The 23,158-nt window shown below is 44.0% G+C and overlaps 1 protein-coding gene across 3 annotated transcripts in view; it reads left to right on the top strand.

Annotated features, from left to right (window-relative positions):
- Positions 1–23,158, top strand: part of REXO1 (RNA exonuclease 1 homolog) — a 313,808-nt gene that overhangs the window by 149,351 nt on the left and 141,299 nt on the right. For all 3 annotated transcript variants that reach the window (XR_012235589.1, XM_073595259.1, XM_073595251.1), the window contains exon 6: positions 14,527–14,664. Coding sequence is in view for 2 of the 3 variants with exons in the window: in XM_073595259.1 (XP_073451360.1) it covers positions 14,527–14,664 (138 nt within the window). In the remaining variant the exon portion in view is untranslated. The remainder of the gene's footprint in view (positions 1–14,526; positions 14,665–23,158) is intronic.

Genomic DNA, 23,158 nt, shown 5'->3' with positions numbered 1-23,158 from the left:
ACCCATCCTCCTTGCTGTGTCTGGAAACTGATGTTGAAGCCCGCCAGTCTGTCCCAGAAGTATACCACAGTTTTCTGGATGTGTTCAGCAAAAAGGGGGCAGAGACGCTTCCTCCACATAGGCCCTATGACTGCCCGAACGAACTTCTCCCCGGAGCAGAGATTCCTTTTGGAAGAATCTTTCCCTTAATTGAACTGGAGCCAGCAGCTCTTAAAACCTACATTGACGATAATTTGGAGAAAGGGTTTATACGCCCTTCCACCTCCCCAGCAGGAGCAGGGATTTTCTTTGTGGAAAAGAAAGATCCCTCTCTACGCCCCTGCGTAGATTATCGGGACCTCAATAAAATTACAATTAAGAACCTGTACCCTCTGCCCTTGGTACCTGAACTCTTTCAGAGACTCGGAACTGCAGTTATATTCACCAAACTGGATCTTCGCGGAGCTTACAACTTAGTCCGATTCCAAAGCGGGGAGGAATGGAAGACTGCCTTCCGCACCCACTTTGGGCACTTTGAATATCTTGTAAAGGCCTTCGGGCTATTTAGTGCTCCTGCCACTTTCCAGCATTTTGTTAATGACATTTTTAGAGACTACCTTGATCTGTTCGTCATAGTTTATCTGGATGACATCTTGATTTTTTCCCTCCTCTGTCTATTCACCGGGAACAACTCGGCTTTGCCGACACGGCTTGTACGCAAAACCTGAGAAGTGCGAGTTTGAATGCCAAAGCATTCAGTTTCTGGGCCTGATTATTTCCATAGATGGTGTCAAGATGGATCCTCAGAAGGTCTCTGCCATCTTGGACTGGCCAGCCCCTACTGATAAAAAAGGAATTCAGCACTTTGTGGGTTTTGTGAATTTCTATCACAAATTTATCAGGGGATTTTCTACCATCATTTCCCCCATCACAAGATTAACTCGGCAAGGCACCCGGTTCCAATGGTCCCCTGAGGCTCAAGCTGCCTTCACCTCCCTAAAGCATCAGTTCGTGTCAGCCTCTGTCCTGAAGCACCCTGACCCAGCGTTACCTTACATTCTGGAGGTGGACGCTTCTGAGATAGCAGTGGGAGCAGTACTTTCACAGAGACAAGGACCCAAGGCCCTATTGCATCCGGTGGCGTTCTTCTCCCGCAAGTTATCCGAAGCTGAGAAGAATTATGATGATGGGGACAGGGAGCTACTTGCAATTAAGGCCGCACTTGAGTGGCTCTACCTCCTGGAGGGAGCGGCTCACCCTATTCTGGTTTACACAGACCACAAGAATTTAGAGTACCTGAAAGTTGCCAAGAGGTTGAAACCACGTCAGGCCAGATGGGCACTCTTCTTTACTAGGTTCTCTTTCCACATTACCTACAGGCTTGGGTCAAATGCTGCAGGGAGACCTACTGTCCCAAATCAAACAGGCCTCTTCAAGGGCTCCTCATGCGACAGACATCATTCAACTACACTCCAGAGATGACCTATTATGGTATAAGGACAGAATTTTTGTGCCTCAGCAGTCACGGGTTGCAGTCCTTAAATCTTGTCATGACCATGAGCTAGCCGGCCACTTTGGTATACGCAAGACCTCCAAACTCCTCCAACGCACTTTCTGGTGGCCTCAGCTACTGAAAGATTGCAGACGCTATGTGGAATTGTGCATTACCTGCATTCAGAAGAAGGGCAGCAAGACCAAAGCTTGGGGGTTGCTAAAGCCTCTCCCCATTCTGGAAAGACCATGGAGGATCATCTTCATGGATTTCATTGTTGAATTGCCACCATCAGCATGTCCATCCAAGAAATTGGGTCCTAAGTTTGTGGGTCCCTTCCCAGTGACAAGGAGAATCAATAATGTGGCTTACGTATTAAAACTACCGGAATCATTTCGCATACACCCAGTTTTTCATGTGGCTCTACTTAAACCTTCAGTCCCGGACCCCTTCCCCAACCGAAACACCGGTCCTCCAAGTTCAGTATCTGGTGCAATGGAAGGGATATGGCCCACAGGAAAACTCTTGGGAACCAGAGACTAATATCCATGCCAAGAGACTGATCCTGGCCTTTAAAAGATCTCACCCAAGTAAGTTGGCCCATTTGGGCATCCGGAGGCTGCCCATTGGAGGGGGGCAATGTCAGGAAAGGCTTTCCAGCAAACATCCCAGCAATCTGGGTGCTAGAAGAATGCCTATGCGCAGAAAGACCGTTTGGCGCATGCGCAATAGCGCGAATAGTGGCGAGCGGGCACGCGCTCCTTCTGTGACAGCACTTGGCGCCAAGATGCGCTATTTAAAGGGGACTGATGCCTTGCTGTCTGGTCTACAGCGTTTCCCGAGACCCCAGCTACCCGTTACTCTGTTACGCTGACAGCGGCCGTTTACCACGTGATCGCTCCATCAAATGACGGAGCACGGTGTACTGTGGACGGGTGTCTGTGAGCTGGCCGGCATTCTCCTACGAGTTTTACTCCTGTTTGATGTAAGTGCAATACTTCCTTTTTTATAATAAATGATATATGCGGATTCACACTATGAAGAGTTTCTCTTTTTGTCCCTATAATGCGGATCGCTGGTGCATTCTGTGAGTCCCAATCCTCTGGCATATCCTTATTACCATCAAGTGATCCACTGCTGGCACTGGTCTGATGTCAAGTTATTGATCCCAATTCACAGGCTTGCTATTGTTTGCCTTTTGGTAAGTGTGCATTTTTTAAGGTGGAGGTTCACTGCCACTGGTGTTTTTATTCATCGTTTTTCTTTGCACAATAAGGATCGCTTATCAAGATTCACTTCACAGAACGTTATTTCTTTATGGGACTTTTTTTGATTGTACCCCCTTTTATGTGGGGATCCACCACCATACCACACGGCACTCAGACTGTCACAATATGTTTGTTTAATTAATATTTTTTGCAGTGCAGGTTTCCTTTTTCTTTCTAACATGCTAATATAACAATTTTGTGAAAAAAAAAAATCTTGATTTTGCAAAGAATTGTGGGAAAAAATTACAACTTCAAAAAAACTCACCATGCCTCTTACTAAATACCTTGGAATGTCTACTTTCCAAAAAGGGGTCATTTGGGGAGTATTTGTAATTTCCTGGCTTGTTACGGTCTCAAATGAGATTGACTGTCAGTACATCAGGTGTGATCAATTTTCAGAGATTGGCATCATAGCTTGTGGACTCTATAACTTTCACAAAGACCAAAATTTACACCAATTTGGGTTATTTTTACCAAAGATATGTAGCAGTATAAATTTTGGCCAAAATTTTATAAGGGAAAAATTACTAATTTGCAAAATTTTATAACAGAAATGAAGAAAACATTTTTTTTACAGAATTTTCAGTCTTATTTTCTTAGCGCAAAAAATAAAAAAACCCAGCGGTGATTAAATACCACCAAAAGAAAGCTCTATTTGTGTGAAAAAAAAAAGGACCAAAACTTCATATAGGTACAGTGTTGCATGACTGAGTAATTATTCAGAATGTGAGAGCACGGAAAGCTGAAAATTGGTCTAGTTAGGAATGGGGTTTAAGTACCGAGTGGTTAAAAAAGGGCCAAGATACATCCCTGGGAATTAGACCAGTTAACCTAACATCAATTGTGTGCATGCTCTTGGAGGGGATAAGGGACTATATACAAGATTTTAGCAATGACAGCAGTATCATTAACAGTAATCAGCATGGATTCATGAATAATTGTTCTTGCCAAACCAATCTATTAACCTTCTATGAGGAGGTGAGCTGCCATCTAAAGGAAGGCCTTTAGACGTGGTGTTTCTGGATTTTGCATAAGCATTTGATACAGTTCCCCATAAACGTTTACTGTACAAAGTAAGGTCCGTTGGCATGGAACATAGGGTGAGTACATGGACGGAAAACTGGCTACAGGGGGAAGTTCAGAGGGTGGTGATAAATGGGGAGTACACGGAATGGTCCAGGGTGGAAAGTGGGGTCCCCCAGGATTCTGTCCTGGGACCAATCCTATTTAATTCATAAATGACCTGGAGGATGGGATAAACAACTCAATCTCTGTTTTTGCGGACGATACTAAGCTAAGCAAGGCAATAACTTCTCTGCAGGCTGTGGAAACCTTGCAATAAGATCTGAACAAATTAATGCGGTGGGCAACTACATGGCAAATGAGGTTTAATGTAGAAAAATGTAAAATAATGTATTTGGGTGGCAAAAATTATGAATGCAATCTACTCACTGGGGAAACCTTCTGGGGGAATCTAGGATGGAAAAGGACCTGGGGGTCCTAGTAGATGACAGGATCAGCAATAGCATGCAATGCCAAGCTGCTGCAAGCAAAGCGAACAGAATATTGGTATGCATTAAAAAGGGGATTAACTCCAGAGATAATACAATTATTTTCCCACTCTACAAGACTGTGGTCCTGCCGCACCTGAAGTATGCCATCCAGTTCTGGGCACCAGTCCTCAGGAAGGATGTGCTGGAACTGGAGAGTCCAGAAAAGGGCAACAAAACTAATAAAGGGACTGGAAGACATTAGTTATGAGCAAAGGTTACGAGCACTGAACTTATTCTCTCTGGAGAAGAGACGTTTGAGAGGGGATATGATTTCAATGTACAAATACTGTACTGGTGACTCCACAATAGGGATAAAACTTTTCTGCGAAATAGTTTTTAATAAGACACGCAGCCATTCACTAAAATTAGAAGAAAAGCTGTTTAACCTTAAACTGCGTAGAGGGTTCTTTACTGTAAGGATGTGGAATTCTCCTCCACAGTCAGTGGTTTCAGTGGGTAGCATTGTTAATTTAAAAAAACTATTAGATACGCACCTGAACATACAGGGATATACAATGTAATACTGACAAAAAATCACACACATAGGTTGGCCTTGTCTTTTTTCAACCTCGCCTTTTATGTAACTATGTATCCGCGCTAAAATCCCAAACACGAAACGTCAATCGATTACATTTTGAGAAGGCGAGGCAGAAACATATTTTTTTTCTCGGCAGCGAGTGTTTGAACAAGGAGAGGGGGCAGGGAAACTTTGGTCTGTTTAGCCCATCAAGACTCTAGACCACCGATGGTAGTATCCCTAGTAGATGGGACAGGGGACCCACATTACAGATGACTCACTGGTTGCTGCTGAGTTCTGTTCTTATGCCAATTTGTACTCCTCCCCAACAAATGTCTCTGGACCAGAAACCCAAGCTTTTTTGCAAAAAATTGCTTTCTCTCAGTTGTCAGAGGTTTAGGTGGCAGCTCTCAAGGCCCCCCTCTCCGCGGGCGAAATTGTTACGGCCGTAGCTTCACTCACCCCTGCCAAGGTCCTTGGTCATAATGGCCTACCAAGAGACTTCTATGCGACATACTCAGAAGTTCTGATACCTGAACCCCTGAAGCTATACAACCATATTTCTTACTCTGAAACCCTACCTGAATCCATGCGAGAAGCTGTGATTTATTGTAATGCCCAAACTGGGCAAAGACCCCCAATATCCCGATTCTTACTGTCCAATATCCTTACTGCAAGTGGACATTAAAATCTTAGTGAAAGTACTGGCCTCTCGCCTGAACCAAATAATTCTCTCACTTGTACATCCTGACCAAACGGGATTTATGCCCGGGAAAAATACAGCCATGAATATTCAAGCATGTCATGATGTAGTTGGTACTAGAGCAGTGGTGGCATTGGACGCTGCTAAGGCGTTTGATTCCATGGAGTGGGGATACCTATGGGAATGCTTAAAGGGGTTGTAAAGGTAAAAATTTTTTCACCTTAATGCATTCTATGCATTAAGGTGAAAAAACTTCTGACAGAACCGCCGCCCCCAGGCCCCCCGTTTTACTTACCTGACGCCTCGAAAGTCAGCTTCGCGTTCCCGACATCTGTTCCTCCGCTCACCCTGGCTGCTGATTGGCTGCAGTGGATGGATTGAAAGCAGCGCAGCCATTGGCTCGCGCTGCTGTCAATCACATCCGATGACGCGACGCGCCGGGGGGCGGGGCCGAGTGATACAGCGAGCGGCTATAGCCGCCGGCTGTATCACGGGAGCGCGCCCGCAAGCACTCACCACCGTGCGAGGGAGCTCGCATTAAGGTGGTGAATGCTTGCGGGGAGGAGCTGAAACAGCCGCCGAGGGACCCCAGAAGACGAGGTTCGGGGCCACTCTGTGCAGAACGAGCTGCACAGTGAAGGTAAGTATAACATGTTTGTTATTTAAAAAAAAAAAAAAAAACACCTTTACAACCGCTTTAATAAATTTAGGACCAAACCCGAAATCTCTCAAGTAGCAGTAAATGGTTGGATTTCCGACCCTTTCCCCCTTGGGCGCGGTACCCGACAGGGTTGCCCACTGTCCCCACTGCTATATGCATTTGCTGCAGAACCGTTGGCCATCTCACTTAGAACACACCCAGATATTCATGGTCTCCGTTCAGGCCCTCTTGTAGAAACTGTGGGCCTGTATGCTGACGACATGATCCTGTACCTAGCAGACACTGGCCGTTGCTACAAGCTGCCCTTCAGGCCATTGAGGAATTTGGAACACACTCAGGGCTACGTATCAATTGGAGCAAATCACAAATCCTCCCTCTAAACTCATATCCATTAACGAGCTGTTCCCTCCCATTAAATAGGGTATCCTCAATCCAATACTTAGGAGTACAAGTCACCAGAATGTCCCAAGAATACATAACTAATAACATAGAACCCCTATTTAAAACCCTAAAAGCCCGCACACAAGCCTGGGCAAGACATCCACTGGGAGTGATGGGGAGGGTAAACCTCACCAAGATGATTCTTCTGCCCAAAATTATATATATATATATATATATATATATATATATATATATATATATATATATATATATATATATATATATATATGTGTTCTGGCACTCCCCAGTCCTATCCCCTCTAAAAAAAAAAATCTTTAAAACAATTGACAGCATTCTCAACACGTTTTATCTGGGGACCTGGAAGGCATAAATTGTCCTGGCTCACTCTTAAAAACTCGACCACCTCAGGAGGCACAGCCCTACCAGACTGTCATTCATACTACATAGCAGCCCAACTTTCTAATTTTTATCACCTTCACAAATTGATGTATTTAGGTACCAAACGTTAATCTGTAGGTTGCCGAACTGCACCGCACACTCTCCCCTACAGGCGCTCTTCAGAGGTAAGGGACACCTAGGTGCAACCAACACCAGAGACTCCATGCTATTTCACCACAAACGCACAAGGGAGATGGCACTTAATAGAGTCAATGCTGCTCCCTACCACACACACACATCCCCTTGTGGCATAATCCTCAATTACAGGAACTATCTTCTATCCCGGACATTGATCTATGGTCTTCTAAGGGTGTAATTTACCCACACCAGGTGCTTACTCCCACAGGAGTGAAGCCCTTTCAATCACTGAGGCTCGGTTCAAACCTAATGCCAATGCGGCTGACAGTAGGGGCCCTGTTCATCTTGGTTCACCGATTTCAGGTCTGAATTCGGACCTGAAATTGCCAAAAGACTCACAGGGCTCCTGTGCAAATTCGCATCGGAAATATGCGGACCGGCTCCATAGAGAGCCGATCACAATCTCCTGCTATTGCGAATTGGATGCTGGGATCCTGCATCCAATTCGCAATAGTGTGAACCCGGCCTGAAGGAGGAATTTGAGCTCCCTTCATGCTATTTAGGTACCTGAAGCTAAGGCACACCCTCCAGACCCAATTTTCCGAGTTTTTCCACTCTACAAACCTTACCCGTAGTGGACGTAATCGCAGGTGAAGACCCTATTTAATTAAAATCCACAATATGTACCACATTGCGCACCCCCTCAGTTAATCGAATTGTTGATAGGGCTAGAACCTGCTGGGAGGGTGATGTTGGTCCCCTAGAAGAGTCAGACTGCAGCGAAATACTAGAAAACATGAAGAAGACTTCCCCTGACTATCTGAGGATTTGACATAATTTAAAAAAATTCAGAGCCTACCTAACTCCATTGAGAATTTCTAAATATCGTTCAAATTATAGCCCACTATGTCCTAGATGTGCTGGCCATCCTTGCACATTTTTTCGTTTAATATGGACCTGTGCATATATTCAAAATTATCAAGGTTCTACCTGACCACATGGGATCCCCTCTCCAACTAGACTCGAAATCTTGTATGTTAGGCCTATTCCCGGATATCAATATAGACAAGTTCCTTGCCACTTTTCTTTACTAAATTCTTTAGTGCTATGAAATTGGTGGCCCATCGTTGGATGCAGGCAATTCCCCCTACCTTCCAAGCTTGGGTCATAGAAATTAACTCAACCCTGCCAATACAAGAAAGTAATATACCATCATAGGGGTTGCCCCGCCAAATACAATAAGGTCTGGGACAGATGGTTGGAGCTCTCCTACACCTGCAATGAATAAGTCCTGGCTCCTGATCACCAGACAGGATGTAGGAGATCCTCCCGAATTCCCCGTATGAACTCTATTTGTATGCACTTAAAGTGGAGTTCCACCCAAAAATGGAACTTTCGCTCATTTGTCTCCTCTCCCCCTCTGGTGCCACAATTGGCACCTTTCGGGGGGGAGGGGGGTCAGGTTACCTGTCTTTGACAGGTATCCTGTTCCCACTTCCAGGAGTCCGGGCCGCGGTCCGTGACATCATCGCGGGGCTCCCTCTTCCTCTCACCGGGCCAGTTTGAGAGAGGAGCGGGGCCTTGCGCATTCGCAGTAGGGTTCCTGGCGTGAAGCCGTAAGGCTACACTGCCAGGTACCCACATCCGTAATGGCGGCGGCAGCACCCGACATCTGATGCGAACATCAGTTGCGGCGCCGAATTCGGTGGACTCCAGGACAGGTAAGTGTCCTATTGTTAAAAGCCAGCAGCTGCAGTATGTATAGCTGCTGGCTTTTAATAATTTTTTTTTTTTTTTGGGCGGAACACCGCTTTAATAAACACATTCCGTAATCGTAGGCCCAGAGTTATGTGCTATACTTTGGTATCTGTGATATAATTGGGTGTATTTCACTGTTTAGCTACTTCAATTTGCAATCCATATGTACTTCAACCTCCTTCATTTGTTATCTGCAATGTATGATATGTACCCTGATAAGCATATTTGTATGTTTTACATACAAATAAACTTTTTTTTTTTTTACTAAAAAAAAAAAAAAAGATTATCTTTACTTTTCTCAGTAAAATTTTTGAGCAGTGTCTTTCCTGAAGCAATTTAGGACCACCCACATTGTACTACAGACAGCTCCTACAGGCACAGCAACTTATCTTTATATCGCCGGGTTCAGGGCTCCTGCACGCTTCCCCAGTGGGAGCACAGCAGGATTTTGTAATCAGGTAAATGTTAACCCCTTCCCAGCCAGAGTCTTTAGTAAAGTGTCGGTGTATAGTATTATCGCTGATTAATGTCACTGGTGATGTCAGTGTCAGTCAGTTATTGTCACTATCAAAGTCCCACTATAAGTCGCTGATCACCGCCAATACTAGTCTTAAAAAAAAGAGAAAAAAAAAAAATCCTGTGTGTTTGTGTATGTATGTATATATCTATATATGTGTGTGTGTGTAAATACATACATACACAATAGTTTGTAGATGCTATAACTTTCACACAAACCAATCAATGTACACTTAATGGGATTTTGTTTTCCGAAGAAATTTGATTAAAAAAAAAATATTGGATATGTTTTATAGCATAAAGTAAAAAAACAATTAGTAGGAAGTGTGCAGACCCTTGCTTTGAATGACTTCAGCACATCTGCGGCCACAGTACATCACTAGTCTCTCACACTGTTCTGGTGTTGTGATTTTGTTCCGCTCTTTTTCCACTCTTTCACAGTTCCGTGACTGTAGTGGGTTTCTTGGTCATAACTTTGCCGCCAAGGATTTTCCAGGCTTAGATCAGGACTCTGGGCTGGCCCTTTCATTACTTTAATGTTTTCAGCTTCAAGGAACTGCTTTACCCATTTTGCTTTGTAACAGGGGGCATTGTCGTGCATTAAAAATTGCTAGCTGATAGGGTGATGAACGCAGGGAAGGAACCGCATGTTGTCAAAGAAGGTTCTGATAAACATTTGTATTCACTCTGGCATGTAGCTGTATAAGAGGCCCAACTCCTGTTGCAGAAAACATCCCCCAAACCATGGCGCTTCCCCCTCCACCTTTCACTGACTTCTTTACACACACTGTCTTTCCCCAGTTTGACGACGAACATGTTTCCTATTAGACCCAATATAATTAAAGGGGTTGTAAACCCTTGTGTTTTTTCACCTAATGCATCCTATGCATTAAGGTGAAAAAACACCTGGCAGTGACCGACCAACAACCCCCCCCCCCGTTTTACTTACCTGAGCCCTGGAATTTTACATGCTGGAGACGCGCTCTTCCTCTGCCCGGGGTTCTCGGCTCATTGGATAGATTGATAGCGGCACAACCATTGGCTCCCGCTGCTGTCAAATCCAGTGATGCAGGAGCCGGGGGGCAGGGCCGAGTCCAACATTCGTGTCCATGGACGCAAATGCTGGACTCGGGAGTGCGCCAGCAAGGTAATCCCTCCGGGAGAGCGCTTCTCCTAGGGGGTTATCTGATGCGGGGAGGAGCCGCGAGAACCGCCGAGGGACCCCAGAAGAGGATGTTCGGGGCCACTCTGTGCAAAATGAGCTGCACAGTGGAGGTAAGTATGATATGTTTGTTATTTAAAAAAAATAAAAAACGAGCCTTTAAAATCACTTTAAACTTGTTTTCATCACTAAAGTGAACTTTGGACCAGTTCTCTGTCCACACAACATGCTTTTCTGCAAAGGTTGGTCTAGCCTTTTGATTCTTTCTGCCAATTCTTTCTTTCAGTCCAAATTCTCTTAAACGGCGAGACCCTGTATGACGAGACAGATCCTTTCTCTGTTCAGCGCTGAACTGGCGAGCAATCGCAGCTGCATTGTTGAACCGATTGCCCATTGAGATTCTCCGCATTATCCTGTCCTCTCTTGCATTTGTCTTTCGCGGACAACCAGCCTTCTTGGGGGACTTGAATGCGTTTGTGACGTTTTAAAGATGCAACATTCTAGAAATCACAGATTTGGAACGACAAACTTCTCTTGCTATGGCTGAAAGGGTCATCCCTTTGGCCTTCATTCGGACAAACTGCTCCTGGAGTGTTTCAGGCTGACAGTTAAATAGGGTTTGTCAGATAAATAAAGAAATTGCCAATAACTGGGAGGTATCTGAAAGTGTACCTTTTCATCAATGTTGTTTTTCAAATCTCATTGAAGTTTTTTATTCTGTGCTTCAAAATATATGTAACTCATGAAATATGCTTAACAAAACTGCTCTTATACTCCCGTTTAGATAATTTCAAATAGGGCTAAGCAGTGACCTTAAAATTTTGGAAATTTTGGAAATTGTAGGTTGTTCTCTATTTTTGATCTCCAGTGTAAATTGTGTTTGGGTACAGCGTCGTATGACCGCGCAATTACCAGTAAAGGGCTAAATGGCTAAAAATGGCCTGGTCATGAAGGAGGTAAAACCTTCCGGAGGTCAAGTGGTTAAAAAAAATATCTATAATATATATAATAATCATTAGAGGTCGGCCGATATTTATTTGGTGTTTTTTACTTAATCGGCATCGGCCGATTGTGCTGATAAAAAAAGCCAATATAGCTTCAGCGTGACTTGCAAAAGACTTCTGTAATAGAAGTCAATACAAGTTGCCTGAAAACTGTGAAGGACTTCCCCCTCCTCTGGGCAGCCTGCCAAATCTGATAAAAAGAACCTGAAGGATACAATGTTTACACTTATGAATGAACTAAATTCCTGTGTAGAAGCTCTCAGTTTAACCATTTAAAGACTAAATCTTTTCTGACATGTGTTGCTTACAAGTAAAAATCCTGTATTTTCTGCTAGAAAATCACTTAGAACCCCCAAACATTATATATATTTTTTTTAGCAGAGACCCTAGGGAATAAAATAGCGGTTGTTGCAATATTTTATGTCACACGGTATTTGCGCAACGGTCTTTCAAATGCAATAAAAAAAAAAAAAAAAAATACAAAACTCCAATCATTAACTTTCAAATTCATCTGGAGCCGGGGAGGTTGCAGGGTGGCTCGATCTTCCTTGTATGTCTCAAAGGGACAGGGTGGATTAGGGGTACCACACTTTTTGCGTTACTATAGAGCGGCCCAGTTGGCACAACTTTACCAAATTTATTCTACATCCTATCGCCCTGATTGGGTCAACCTAGAGGCACAAGCGAGCTCTCCTCTCCCTATGGACCTTCTAATGTGGCTGCCTTCTAAGGAACGCAGAGCCATTCTGAGCCCCTCTCTATCTCACTCACTGAGCCTTTGGGATAGGATGTGCAAAATATACTCTCTTAGGTCACCACATACTCCAGTTGCCCCCATTTTTGGGAACCCGCACTTTCCCTCAGGACAACATCCACAACAGTTTGCTTGGTGGATCAATAAAGGCTTGTACAAGATAGCACATTTTATAGATCATAAGGGCATCAGAAAACCCTCCTATTTTCGAGACACTCTAGATATGCCCCCGGCCGAGTCCTTTCGACTCTCCCAAATCACTTATTATTTACGTTCACTATGCAGAGACCAGGGGGACATCACCACTAGAACGTCCTATGAAAATAAATGCCTAAGAGGGCCTGAAACGCGAGGTAGTATTTCAGAGTTATATGTTCTACTAACAGACCAGGGCTCTAAACTTCCCTACCAATTAGCTTGGGAGGCGGACCTGGGGGAGACGATTGATGAGGACATTTGGTCCAAGTGGTCAACCATGGTACACAGGGGAATTCTGAACACTTCCCTAGTAGAGGCGAACTATAAGGTATTGTCACGATGGTATCTAGTTCCGACACGGATAGCCAAAATCTACCCAGATGCATCGCCCCTCTGTTTCAGGAGGTGTGGCCAAGAGGGCACAATGCTCCACACCTGGTGGACATGTCCGAAGGTCAAGAGATTTTGGATAAGAATTTTTAACTTGGTTTATTCGGTGACTGGAGTGAACATATCTAAAAATGTTAAGACGGCATTATTTTCTGATCTCTCGAGCGAACTACCCAGGCATCTCAGATCCCTTATCTTTTTTATCCTCCTAGCAGCTAAGATAACCATAGCGCGAGCATGGAAAACCCCCCTGATAAATTTGGCATTAGTTAAAAACAAAATTTCTTGGATCATGATAAATGAAAAATTAACTAGTATTCTTCGCGACCAACAAGATAGATTTGAAAGGGTTTGGAACCCTTGGATTAGGTATCTCCAGTCGCCGTAAGGGGCGGGGGGGGGGGGTCAGCGGCCTGGAGCGTGGAGATCGTTTGCACACTCTACTTCTCCTTTTCTTTTCTTCCTCTTCTTTCTTTCCCCCTTTCCCTTTTCTTTTCTTTCTACATACAAACTATTACTTTGTCCCCACAGTGGGGTTACCATACGCATGACATCGGGCTCTACAGTATATTAATCCTAGAGTATACTTAATACCTAAGTTTTCTGTTATAACCCCAAGTTGGAAAATTGAACTACATTACATGACAGTCCCTCTTCAGGGAATTTCACTGTAATATCTTCTATGTGTGTTAGGCGTCTTAGGTGCCTTAGCACAGTTATATAATGAGCCATTCACGCTAATTTGAGATTCACTATTGTAATATTACTGTTGACACAAAACCTGTATCAATGTGAACCTTGTTATCTGTTAAAATTTGATTTCAATAAAAACATTGGAAAAGAAAAAAAAAAAATACACTAATAAATTAAAAAAAAAACTAAGCAGTAAAGTTAGCCCATTTTTTTTCATCCAGAAGTTTTGATTACCTGTTTTTGTGTATTTAATATTTAAGAGGTTTTTTTTTTGTTTTTTGTTTTTTTAATCTAAATTCTACATACAAGTGAACTGATTGGAGGTTTGTTTTGTTTAATAAATGTTTAAATGTAAAAAATTTTCTGTATCACTGAAGGTTGCTCTCACACTGGAGCGGGCATGCGTTGACGGTAAAACGCTGCTAGTTTTAGCGGCTCTTTACCATCATTTTAGCAGCGCTATTCGGCTGCTAGCAGGACGCTTATAACCCAGCTAGCAGCCAAGGAAGGGGTTAAATGCGCCCCTGAAGCGCCGCTGCCGAAACGCTTTGTAGGCGCTTCGGCAGCGGTGCGCATTCATTTCAATGGGCAGGAGTGGTGGTATACACCGCTCCAAAGATGCTGCTTGCAGGACTTTTTTTAACATCCTGCCAGCGCATCGTCTCAGTGTGAAAGCACTCTGGCTTTCACACTGAGACTGCAGGGGAGCCGTTTGACAGGCACTTTACAGGCACTATTTTTAGCCCAAAAGCGCCTGAAAAACGCCCCATTGTGAAAGGGGTCTAACTGTTAGATTTTATGAGATGAAGGTAAAAAAAATCGGCCTAATATATCGGCCCAAAAAAATCGGCATCACATATCTGCCATCGGCCACCGTGATTTCTAATTATCTGCATCGGCCAGAGAAAAACCCATTATCGGTCGACCTCTAATAATCATCATATTTTTTTTTTCTTTCAGAGTGCTGCCCTGAAGAGGCCAGTCATTCCCACTGAATATGGAGCAAAAGTACCAACTAGTATTCGTCAGCGTTACTTGAACATCTTTATTGATGAATGCTTAAAATGTTGTGTTTCGGAAAAGGAAGCATTTGATAAGGTATGTTACCAAACCCACTACTGAACAACCATATGCATATATGCAGCCTCATGCAAGTGAGTCCTTATCTGTAAGGCCGCAAATGTGCGCGCCACTGTGTTTTGTACAGCGTGAGCTCCGTGTCTTCTACTAATGATCGGGAACCAGGCAGTCCGGTTCCCAATCACCTGATTGTTGTGTTGGCCTCTGATTGACTATCACAGTGATCAGTTACTTTACAGCTCACCCCGTGTTGTTTTCTGTGTGTCGGAAAAAAGATACAATGCGGTTGATTTACTAAAACTAAAGAGTACAATATATGGTGCCAAGAAAAACCTGACAGGTGTATCTAAAAAAAACATAGTGGGGGAGATTAGCTAAAACTGGAGCACTGTGCATGGTAGCCAATCAACTTCAACTTGTTTGATTAAGCGTTGACATTAAAAACTAGAACCTGATTGGTTTCTATGCAGAGCTGCACCAGATTTTACACTCCCCAGCTTTAGTAAATCAACCCCAATGTTTCCTTTTCTGCTTGCTAGATGAAAAACGTGTAAAAAATAATTAGAGAACAAACATAAATAAGTTGAATCAGGGTTTGATCAGTGTTGGGGTCAAGGGTGAGGTCAAAGCTCATGACCATAGTCAGAGGTCAGGATCAGTGTATTTTAGGTAGCATTAAAAAAAAAAAAAAGCAAAATGCACTCTTGTTTCTGGGCCCTACTACGGGTACAAACAACAAATACACACATACCAGTACTGTGCATGTTGTGAAGAAATGCTTTCAAAAATATATATTTTGTTTATTGTTATCAATTTGCAAGATGCAAATGAGCAAACAGGAGTAAAAAATTTAAATCAAATCAATATTTGGTGTGTGGGATTTTGTAGGAATCAGGTGTATGATGAACTAATTATACCACACAGGAGGGTGTGACCAAGACAGGCATGTGAATGGATGCTGCTCCCACTGTCGATACAGATCCTCCCCCAGTCTACCCAACACTGAGATTTTAGGTCTCCTAGCTGGTTAACGCTCTGGTCCCCCTTCCTGAACCACCGCTAGCCCTCTGCACAAGAGGGATGGCGAGAAGGGAAATATAAGGTGGCGGCCCTGGACATCCATGATGGAGCCGCTGCAGCCTTCTGCAGTGTACACCACGCGGCTCCGAGAAGCCTAAAGTTGGGGGGCAGTAAATACAACAAGTCCCTGAAGAGCCAATGTAAGGACCCCCCCGCAGGATATGTTATATTACACACAGAAACTATCTAGGGCATTGGAGGCAAAACTGGTGGATGATGGGAAGGCCACCTGCCATCTTGGGTGTGGGGTCCAGGCACAGGCTGCTGATGCGCTTCTGCCTGACACCAATATTGATGATGCTCTGGGGTCACAGGCCTCTCCGCTCCTTGATCCTGGCGTGGATGAGCCTGAACAATTTACCCTGGCAGAAATACTCTGAGCGGTTAACAAGTGCACAGCATCAGTTAATACCCTAAAAGATCAGTTTTGAGGCCTGAGGGAAGAAGTACCCCAGCTGAGGCAAGACCTGCGAAAGATCCGTGAGCGGACAACGGCTGTGGAAAGTCGTGTCCGAGATATTGAGGATCAGCTGCCTCCCTTAGCTAGGGAAACGCAAGCTGCACATCATTTGGCAAAAGAAACTAACAGGTTGGACAATCTGGAGAATCGTATCTGCTGCAACAATGTTCGCATTGTGGGTCTGCCCGAAAAAGCAGAGGGGAGAGACCCAACGACCTTTGTTGAAAACTGGCTCATAGATCAGTTTGACAAAGATGCTTTTTCTCCCCTTTTCAATGTTGAAAGGGCTCGTTACACTCCAGGCCACCCGCTTCCACAGGGGGGTCCTTCTAGGCCTCTGTTGGCCCGTCCCCTGCATTACAGGGATAGAGAAGTTGTCCTGCGTCAAGCACGGGATCGTGATGATAATATCTGGTACAATGGTACCAGATTATCTTTTTACCCGTATTGCAGCGCCAAGTTTGCGGAGAGGAAGAGACGCTTACGGAACTTACAGCTAACCTATGCGATGCTATACCCGGCAAAGCTACATGTCATAGCCGTCGGCCACGGCCAGGTGCATTTCTTTGAATCAGCGAAAAATGCCACTGCTTGGTTCACCTGCAACGAACAAGCACTACGGCACAAATCCGAGAATGAGGAAGGAGATCGATCCATGCTGTATATTTTTATACTAGAGCAGAATGCCAAGTTTCCTGTTCCTATTGTTTTCCAGCTGGGGGACATGATATGGCTTAATGGGCTGAGAGCTACCATCCGTGTTATCTTAGCTTTCAACATGCATGCAGATTAGGTGTAAACCTTTGACTATCTCTGACTGCTTGGTCTGCCATGTTGGCAGATCTTCTGTTTGTTCCTCTTTTTTGTTTTTCAAGTTTTTGTGGGGAATTCCTTGGGTCACAAGCAATCCCTCTGCTGTGCCTTTCCAAAAGTTGGCCCCGTTGTTCCTTTTAACTGTTCACTATTGCCAACAGTCCTTTACAAGTGGCAGGATTGCCTGGCGTGCCCCTGCTATCTGGAAACCGTTCGAAGCCGGAATGTGATTATTGCCTTCACCTTGACATACCATCCACCGTGACTGAAGTTTCAGTGATCTCTTGGTACCTTAGAGGGATCCATACCCTCATTAACCGATTCAGCCCCGGAAGATTTTACCCCCTTCCTGACCAGAGCACTTTTGCGATTTGGCACTGCGTCACTTTAACTGACAATTGCGCGGTCGTGCGATGTTGCACTCAAACCAAATTGACGTCCTTTTTTTTCCCCCACAAATAGAGCTTTCTTTTGGTGGTATTTGATCACCTCCTGTGGTTATTTTTTGCGCTATAAACAAAAAAAGAGCGACAATTTTGAAAAAAAAACGCATTATTTTTTACTTTTTGCTATAATAAATATCCCCCAAAAATATATTAAAAAAAACAATTTTTTTCCTCAGTTTAGGCTGATATTTACATATTTTTGGTAAAAAAAATCGCAATAAGAGTATATTGATTGGTTTGCGCAAAAGTTGTAGCATCTACAAAATAGGGGATAGATTTATAGCCTTTTTATTATTATTTTTATTTTTTACTAGTAATGGCGGCGATCTTCTGAAGGGGTTAACACTAGGGGGCAGTGAAGGGGTTAAGTGTGTCCTAGTTTGTGTTCTAACGATCTGTCTGTTCTCCCCTCAGAGAACCGGAAACTGTGTGTTTACACAAACAGTTCTGGGTTCTCCGTGTCTCAGCGGCGATTGCGGGAGCCCGACGGTGATCGAGACCGCCTGGCACTCACATCGGCTCGGGGGGGGCGTGCGCGCACCCCCTAGTGGCCACAGGGCGAAGCGACGTTACATAACGTCATTTCGCCCAGGCGTGCCATTCTGCCGCAGTACAACTGTGGTGGCTGGTTGGCATGTGGTTAGACGTTTGATGATTTTTACATGTCCTAAAAAACTTTTCCCAGCTATTTTTTGTTTTCAGGAGACTCATCTGACTACTTATCCCCAGAGCTGCCTGAAGTATTCTTGGGTGGGCTGGGCACACCTCTCCACCCATACGTCTTTCTCTCGAGGTGTTCGCATTCTGGTACATGGTGCATTAGACTTCCAGGAATTTGATGCTAAAATGGACGCTTTTGTTTTTTTACGCTGTCATATTGGGTCATTACATTGTATATTGGCTTGTGTACAGTATATATTCCCCCATCCTTCATTGCTGAGGTGCTCCGGCTGCTGCGTTCTTATTTGACAGGTAAGCCAAACCTCCCACTGCTGATTGTCAGGGATTTTAATTGCTGTTTGAACCCCTCTCTTGACAGACACTCAGTCCCACAAACCCCTGTCCTTTTTAAGGGGTACTCCTTTATCGAGGCTGTTACATGAAGTGGGCTGCCTGGACATGCTCCCCTCTGTCTCTGAGGTCCTTTATAGACCTCGGTGTGTTTCTGTGTTTCACTCCCATATGATAAAATGCCTTAGTTTCTCCACTCTCTACGTTGCCTAAGGCACCATGGAAATTGATTGTGTTTTGGTTAAAACTTTTTCGAGCTCATGTAGAGATCGAGCGGAGCATGAGTGAGTTTTTTGCACAACAGGATCACACTGATTCTCCCCTTTCCAAGTGGGGAGGCATTTAAGGCATAACTGAGGGGTCTCCTTATAGCAGCAATTAACAAGGTAAAGCAAGCTTCTTCATGCCTGAGGGAGTAGGTAGAATCACAGGTTCATACACTGGAACAACAATATGTCAGTGGGGTTTATTTACTAAAGGCAAATCCACTTTGCACTACAAGTGCACTGCAAGTACACTTGGAAGTGCAGTCGCTGTAGATCTGAGGGGGACATGTAAGGGAAATAAAAAAACAGCATTGTTGCTTGTACATGATTGGATGATAAAGTCAGCAGAGCTTCCCCTCATTTCAGATCTTCCCCTCGGATCTAAAGCGACTGCACTTCCAAGTGCACTTGTAGTACAAAGTGGATTTGCCTTTAGTAAATCAACCCCAATGACCCTACTGACTCTGCTAGGGAGGCATGGCAGTCTGCTCAGTCTGCTTCTGAGCATTTGCTCTCTTCAGCAGAGAAAGAGCTTTCTTTCTAGGTTAGCCTATTTTGAGGAAGGGGAGAGCACTGTGCTAATTCACAACAAAGTTTGCCTGCCATTGGAACGATTAGGTCCCAGAAGGGCCACCTTTTGAACTTGGTCCTGCAAGAACTGGCGCTATTTTATGAAACGCTATATCTTCCTACTGCAGTGTATACTCCATCCGACCTGGCAAATTATCTGAGTGCTATCACATTCCTGTTTCTCCCTAGCTCAGCGAAGGGATTTAGACTCCCAATTAACTTTAGAAGAGTTTCAACTGGCTCCTTTGCAAACTGTAAGGCTCCTGGGGAGTGAAAGGAATTCTGGTTCTGGACTACCATCCTTGGTTAATTCAGGCAGACCACCGGGATCCTCGGATCCGTGAGAGACCACATGAGACACAGGAAACAAGCTGGAGTGTGTTCATAAGATCTCTGACTTTTATTGAGTACAACGGTAGTATATATACCAGTGAAAATACATGTCTAAGGGTTTTTACACACTTACACTCAGAACTTTCTTATCAAGAGTTAGGCTGCTTAACTAGATAACAAGAAATAGCTAATGACTTTGCTGGCACAAATTTGGCTTAACCACAATATCTCATAGGGTGTGGTTTTATGCAAACTTTTAAGCTGATTATGGTAAAACACACACACAGGAAAAGTTCACTTCTACTTTATATGAATGAAAGAGAATCTAAGATGGAGTCAGTTGTTTATACATTCTATTAAAATCCCCTCTTAAGTCATAAAAAATTACTTCCTTAAAACACCAGTCAGGGGAATGACTTCTACCTATTGTTGGAAAAGTAATGATGTTGCTTACATATAAACTTGATATGTTGGTTAAAACGACGGGAGGAGTTCCATTTAAAAAATGATATTTAAAGGTACAGCCATAAGGGGAATACGGGCTGTACTAGGATGCAGTTTACTACATATCCAACATTTCTCATACCCTGATTTCTGGGCATAATTATATTTGAATTTCAGTAGCAACATTTTGTCTGTAAAACCATCAGCTTTAACTCCTTCGTTATCTGATTGTGTATCTCTCTTGTGTCTGGTATGTGTATTATCGATGGTGTTGTTGGGTGACCCACATATGCCTTTAAGGGCTCCCAAGTCCTCTGGATGATGAATACAATTAGTTATGATCCATGTAGGTAAGAACACCATTAAAGTCATCAAGAACAAGAGGCCCAAGGCCTTCCCAAAAGTCTGTGGTGCAATAAGCGATGTCATCTTGTTCAGAGACTCTTTCACCTACCTCACTCACTGAGGATTTGTATCACCTGCTTCACCTCTCTGTGCTTTATCTTGCTGCTTAGGTGTTTGGTTCACCTTTTTCACACGGCTGGCATGAATCCAGGACTGTTGTCCCTCGGTAAGGATTGCAGTACGTGTGACTTCGATCACAATGGTTGGGGGTCCGAACGGGTACTCTTGCTTCTTACTACGATTCAGCTGTTGGTCCACCACTACGTCTCCTATCTGGAAAGGGTGTGTAGGTTCCTGTGAAGAGAAAGGAGAGGTGTGAGCGACGTTTTTTAACTCTATCCAAAGTTTCAATCACTTTCTTAACATACTACTCCTGTATGAGATCAAGATCCCCTCTTTCTAACATTAATGGCTGTCTAGCCCATGGGGTGGGGAATGGTCTGCCCATCAAGACCTCGAAAGGGGAGTAACTCGTGGTTTTAGAGGGAGTCATTCTTACCTCTGCAAGGACTGCAGGAATTACCTTTTTCCATCCGTTGAATGTTCCCCCTGTGGTTTTCCTGATTTTATCTTTAAGTGTCCTATTCATTCTTTTTACTATCCCTGAGCTCTGGGGGTGGTATGGGATGTGAAACTTCCAGTCAATCTTCAGTGTTTTCACTAAATATTGACACACTTTGGCTATGAAGGCAGGACCATTGTCTGACTTCATTTGAAGTGGGCAGCCTCATCTTGGGATTATTTCCTGTGTAAGGATTCTGACTACTGTTTGTGCATCTTGCAACATATGATTTTACTAATGAGGGAAGAATGGGGATGAAAAAATCGTTATCCAATAACCCACATGTAACCTGCCAGCCTCTGTGTCCTACCCCATGATATTGTGAGATAAATAGGGGTGTACTAGCTATGGGTATGCATGGTCTCCCCTCTTGGCAGAGGGGCCTGATTCAAGGCTTTTCTGCACTCCTTCAATGTTCCATTTCCTAACAGGATGGACACATTGTGTGTGTAGTGCGGTTGCATGACCCAGGGTGAATGAAGAAGCCATCTCCACAACCACCGCACAGCATGCTAAAGCTTGGAGACACGCCGGCATGCCCAGTACCGGCATAGGCACAACCCTTGAAAAAAATGTAATAGGGCGGAGTTTGCCCCCATGCTCCTGCTCTAGGACTCCCGTCATGGTTTCACAGTTGTCCCTGGCAAATAAGTGATACATCTTTCCATAATTAGGTAATCCAAGACCATTGCAGTTTTAGGATATACAAAAGCATTACACATTTCATCATTCCGTTTTTCACAATCGGGCATATTGATATTTGTGGCTTGTCTCAGGAGTTTATCATCGTAGGAACAATCAGGTATCCATTGGCGGCAGTAACCAATTATACCAAGAAAAGACAGCATATATTTCTTAGTAAGTGGGTGGGGCAGACCCACTAGAGCCATAGCTCTCTTGTGACTGATTTTCCTCTCTCCTTTAGTGAGCACAAAACCAAGGTATTGAACAGTTTCCTGACACCATTGTAGCTTTTTCCTAGACATCTTGTGCCCATTATCTGCTAACCAATGTAACAGATCTATATGCAACCTGGCTTGGACTACACAACAATAAATCATTAACATATTGGAGTAGGGAATAACCATGGTGGGGAGTCCAGGACCACAATGCTGCCTGGAGGGCCACTGAGTAGACTACAGGGGAGTCCACATAACCCTGGGGCATTCTACACCATGTCCTCTGGCAGTTTCTAAAACATAATGCAAGTATTGGCTGTGTCTCCTCGTCCACAGGGACGGAAAAAAATGCGTTCATTAAATAAATCGCAGAGAAATATTCAGCATCGGATGGAATGGAGTTAGGAAGTGATGGCACATCAGGCATTATGTATGGGTGAAATGGGTATAACTAAGTTGTTTATGGCCCTTAAGTCCTGCACCAACCTATAACTGCCATCCGGCTTTATTAATGGATTTATAGGTATGTTGTAGGGTGAAACTTTTTTTTTTTTTTTTTTTTTTTAATTCCCTGTTTAGGAAAGTGCGTCACCGTCGGAGAAATTCCCTCCTTTATCAATTCGGTAATTAGACAATGTTACCTTTGACCCATACAAATAAACTGCCTACTCTCTTCAGACAGGACTCGCGTGAATGACAGGGGCATAGTGTAGCACTGGGGCGCTGGTCTTCTTGGCATGCAGGACACAAACAACTAGTTAAGGTACACAAGGTGTCTAAGACAGGAAGGACCCCATGGGTATTAACTGAGGAGATTACAGTATGCCCACACATATAACGAAAGCGAGGGCCCTTGGAACAGCCAAGAGCTGGTAACGCCCCACACAATCTTCCTGCACAACTCTTCACCAGACTCACCCAAAACCATACAATACGAAGCCAGACCTATATTAACAAATAGCCATATAAAACCAGACAAATGGGAAACTCTAGGAGCAAATAGAGTTGCATGGTGACACTGGGCAGGAAACAGTGCTTCAAATACACTTGGGGACACGCAGATGTATTGCTAGGGACATTTAACATACCTTAGCCTGAGGCAATGAGTGGAGTTTGAACAGCCAGGCATGGCTGGGCGTGTAACTAATTACAATAACAGCAGGGGAGGTTTGGCAGTCTTAAGCCTCATATACAAAAGTAACATCAGTTCTTTACCCTTTAAC

Source organism: Aquarana catesbeiana, linkage group LG01 (genome assembly GCF_042186555.1).
Source record: "Aquarana catesbeiana isolate 2022-GZ linkage group LG01, ASM4218655v1, whole genome shotgun sequence".
NCBI lineage: Eukaryota > Metazoa > Chordata > Amphibia > Anura > Ranidae > Aquarana > Aquarana catesbeiana.
This window is presented reverse-complemented; position numbering and strand designations above follow the sequence as displayed.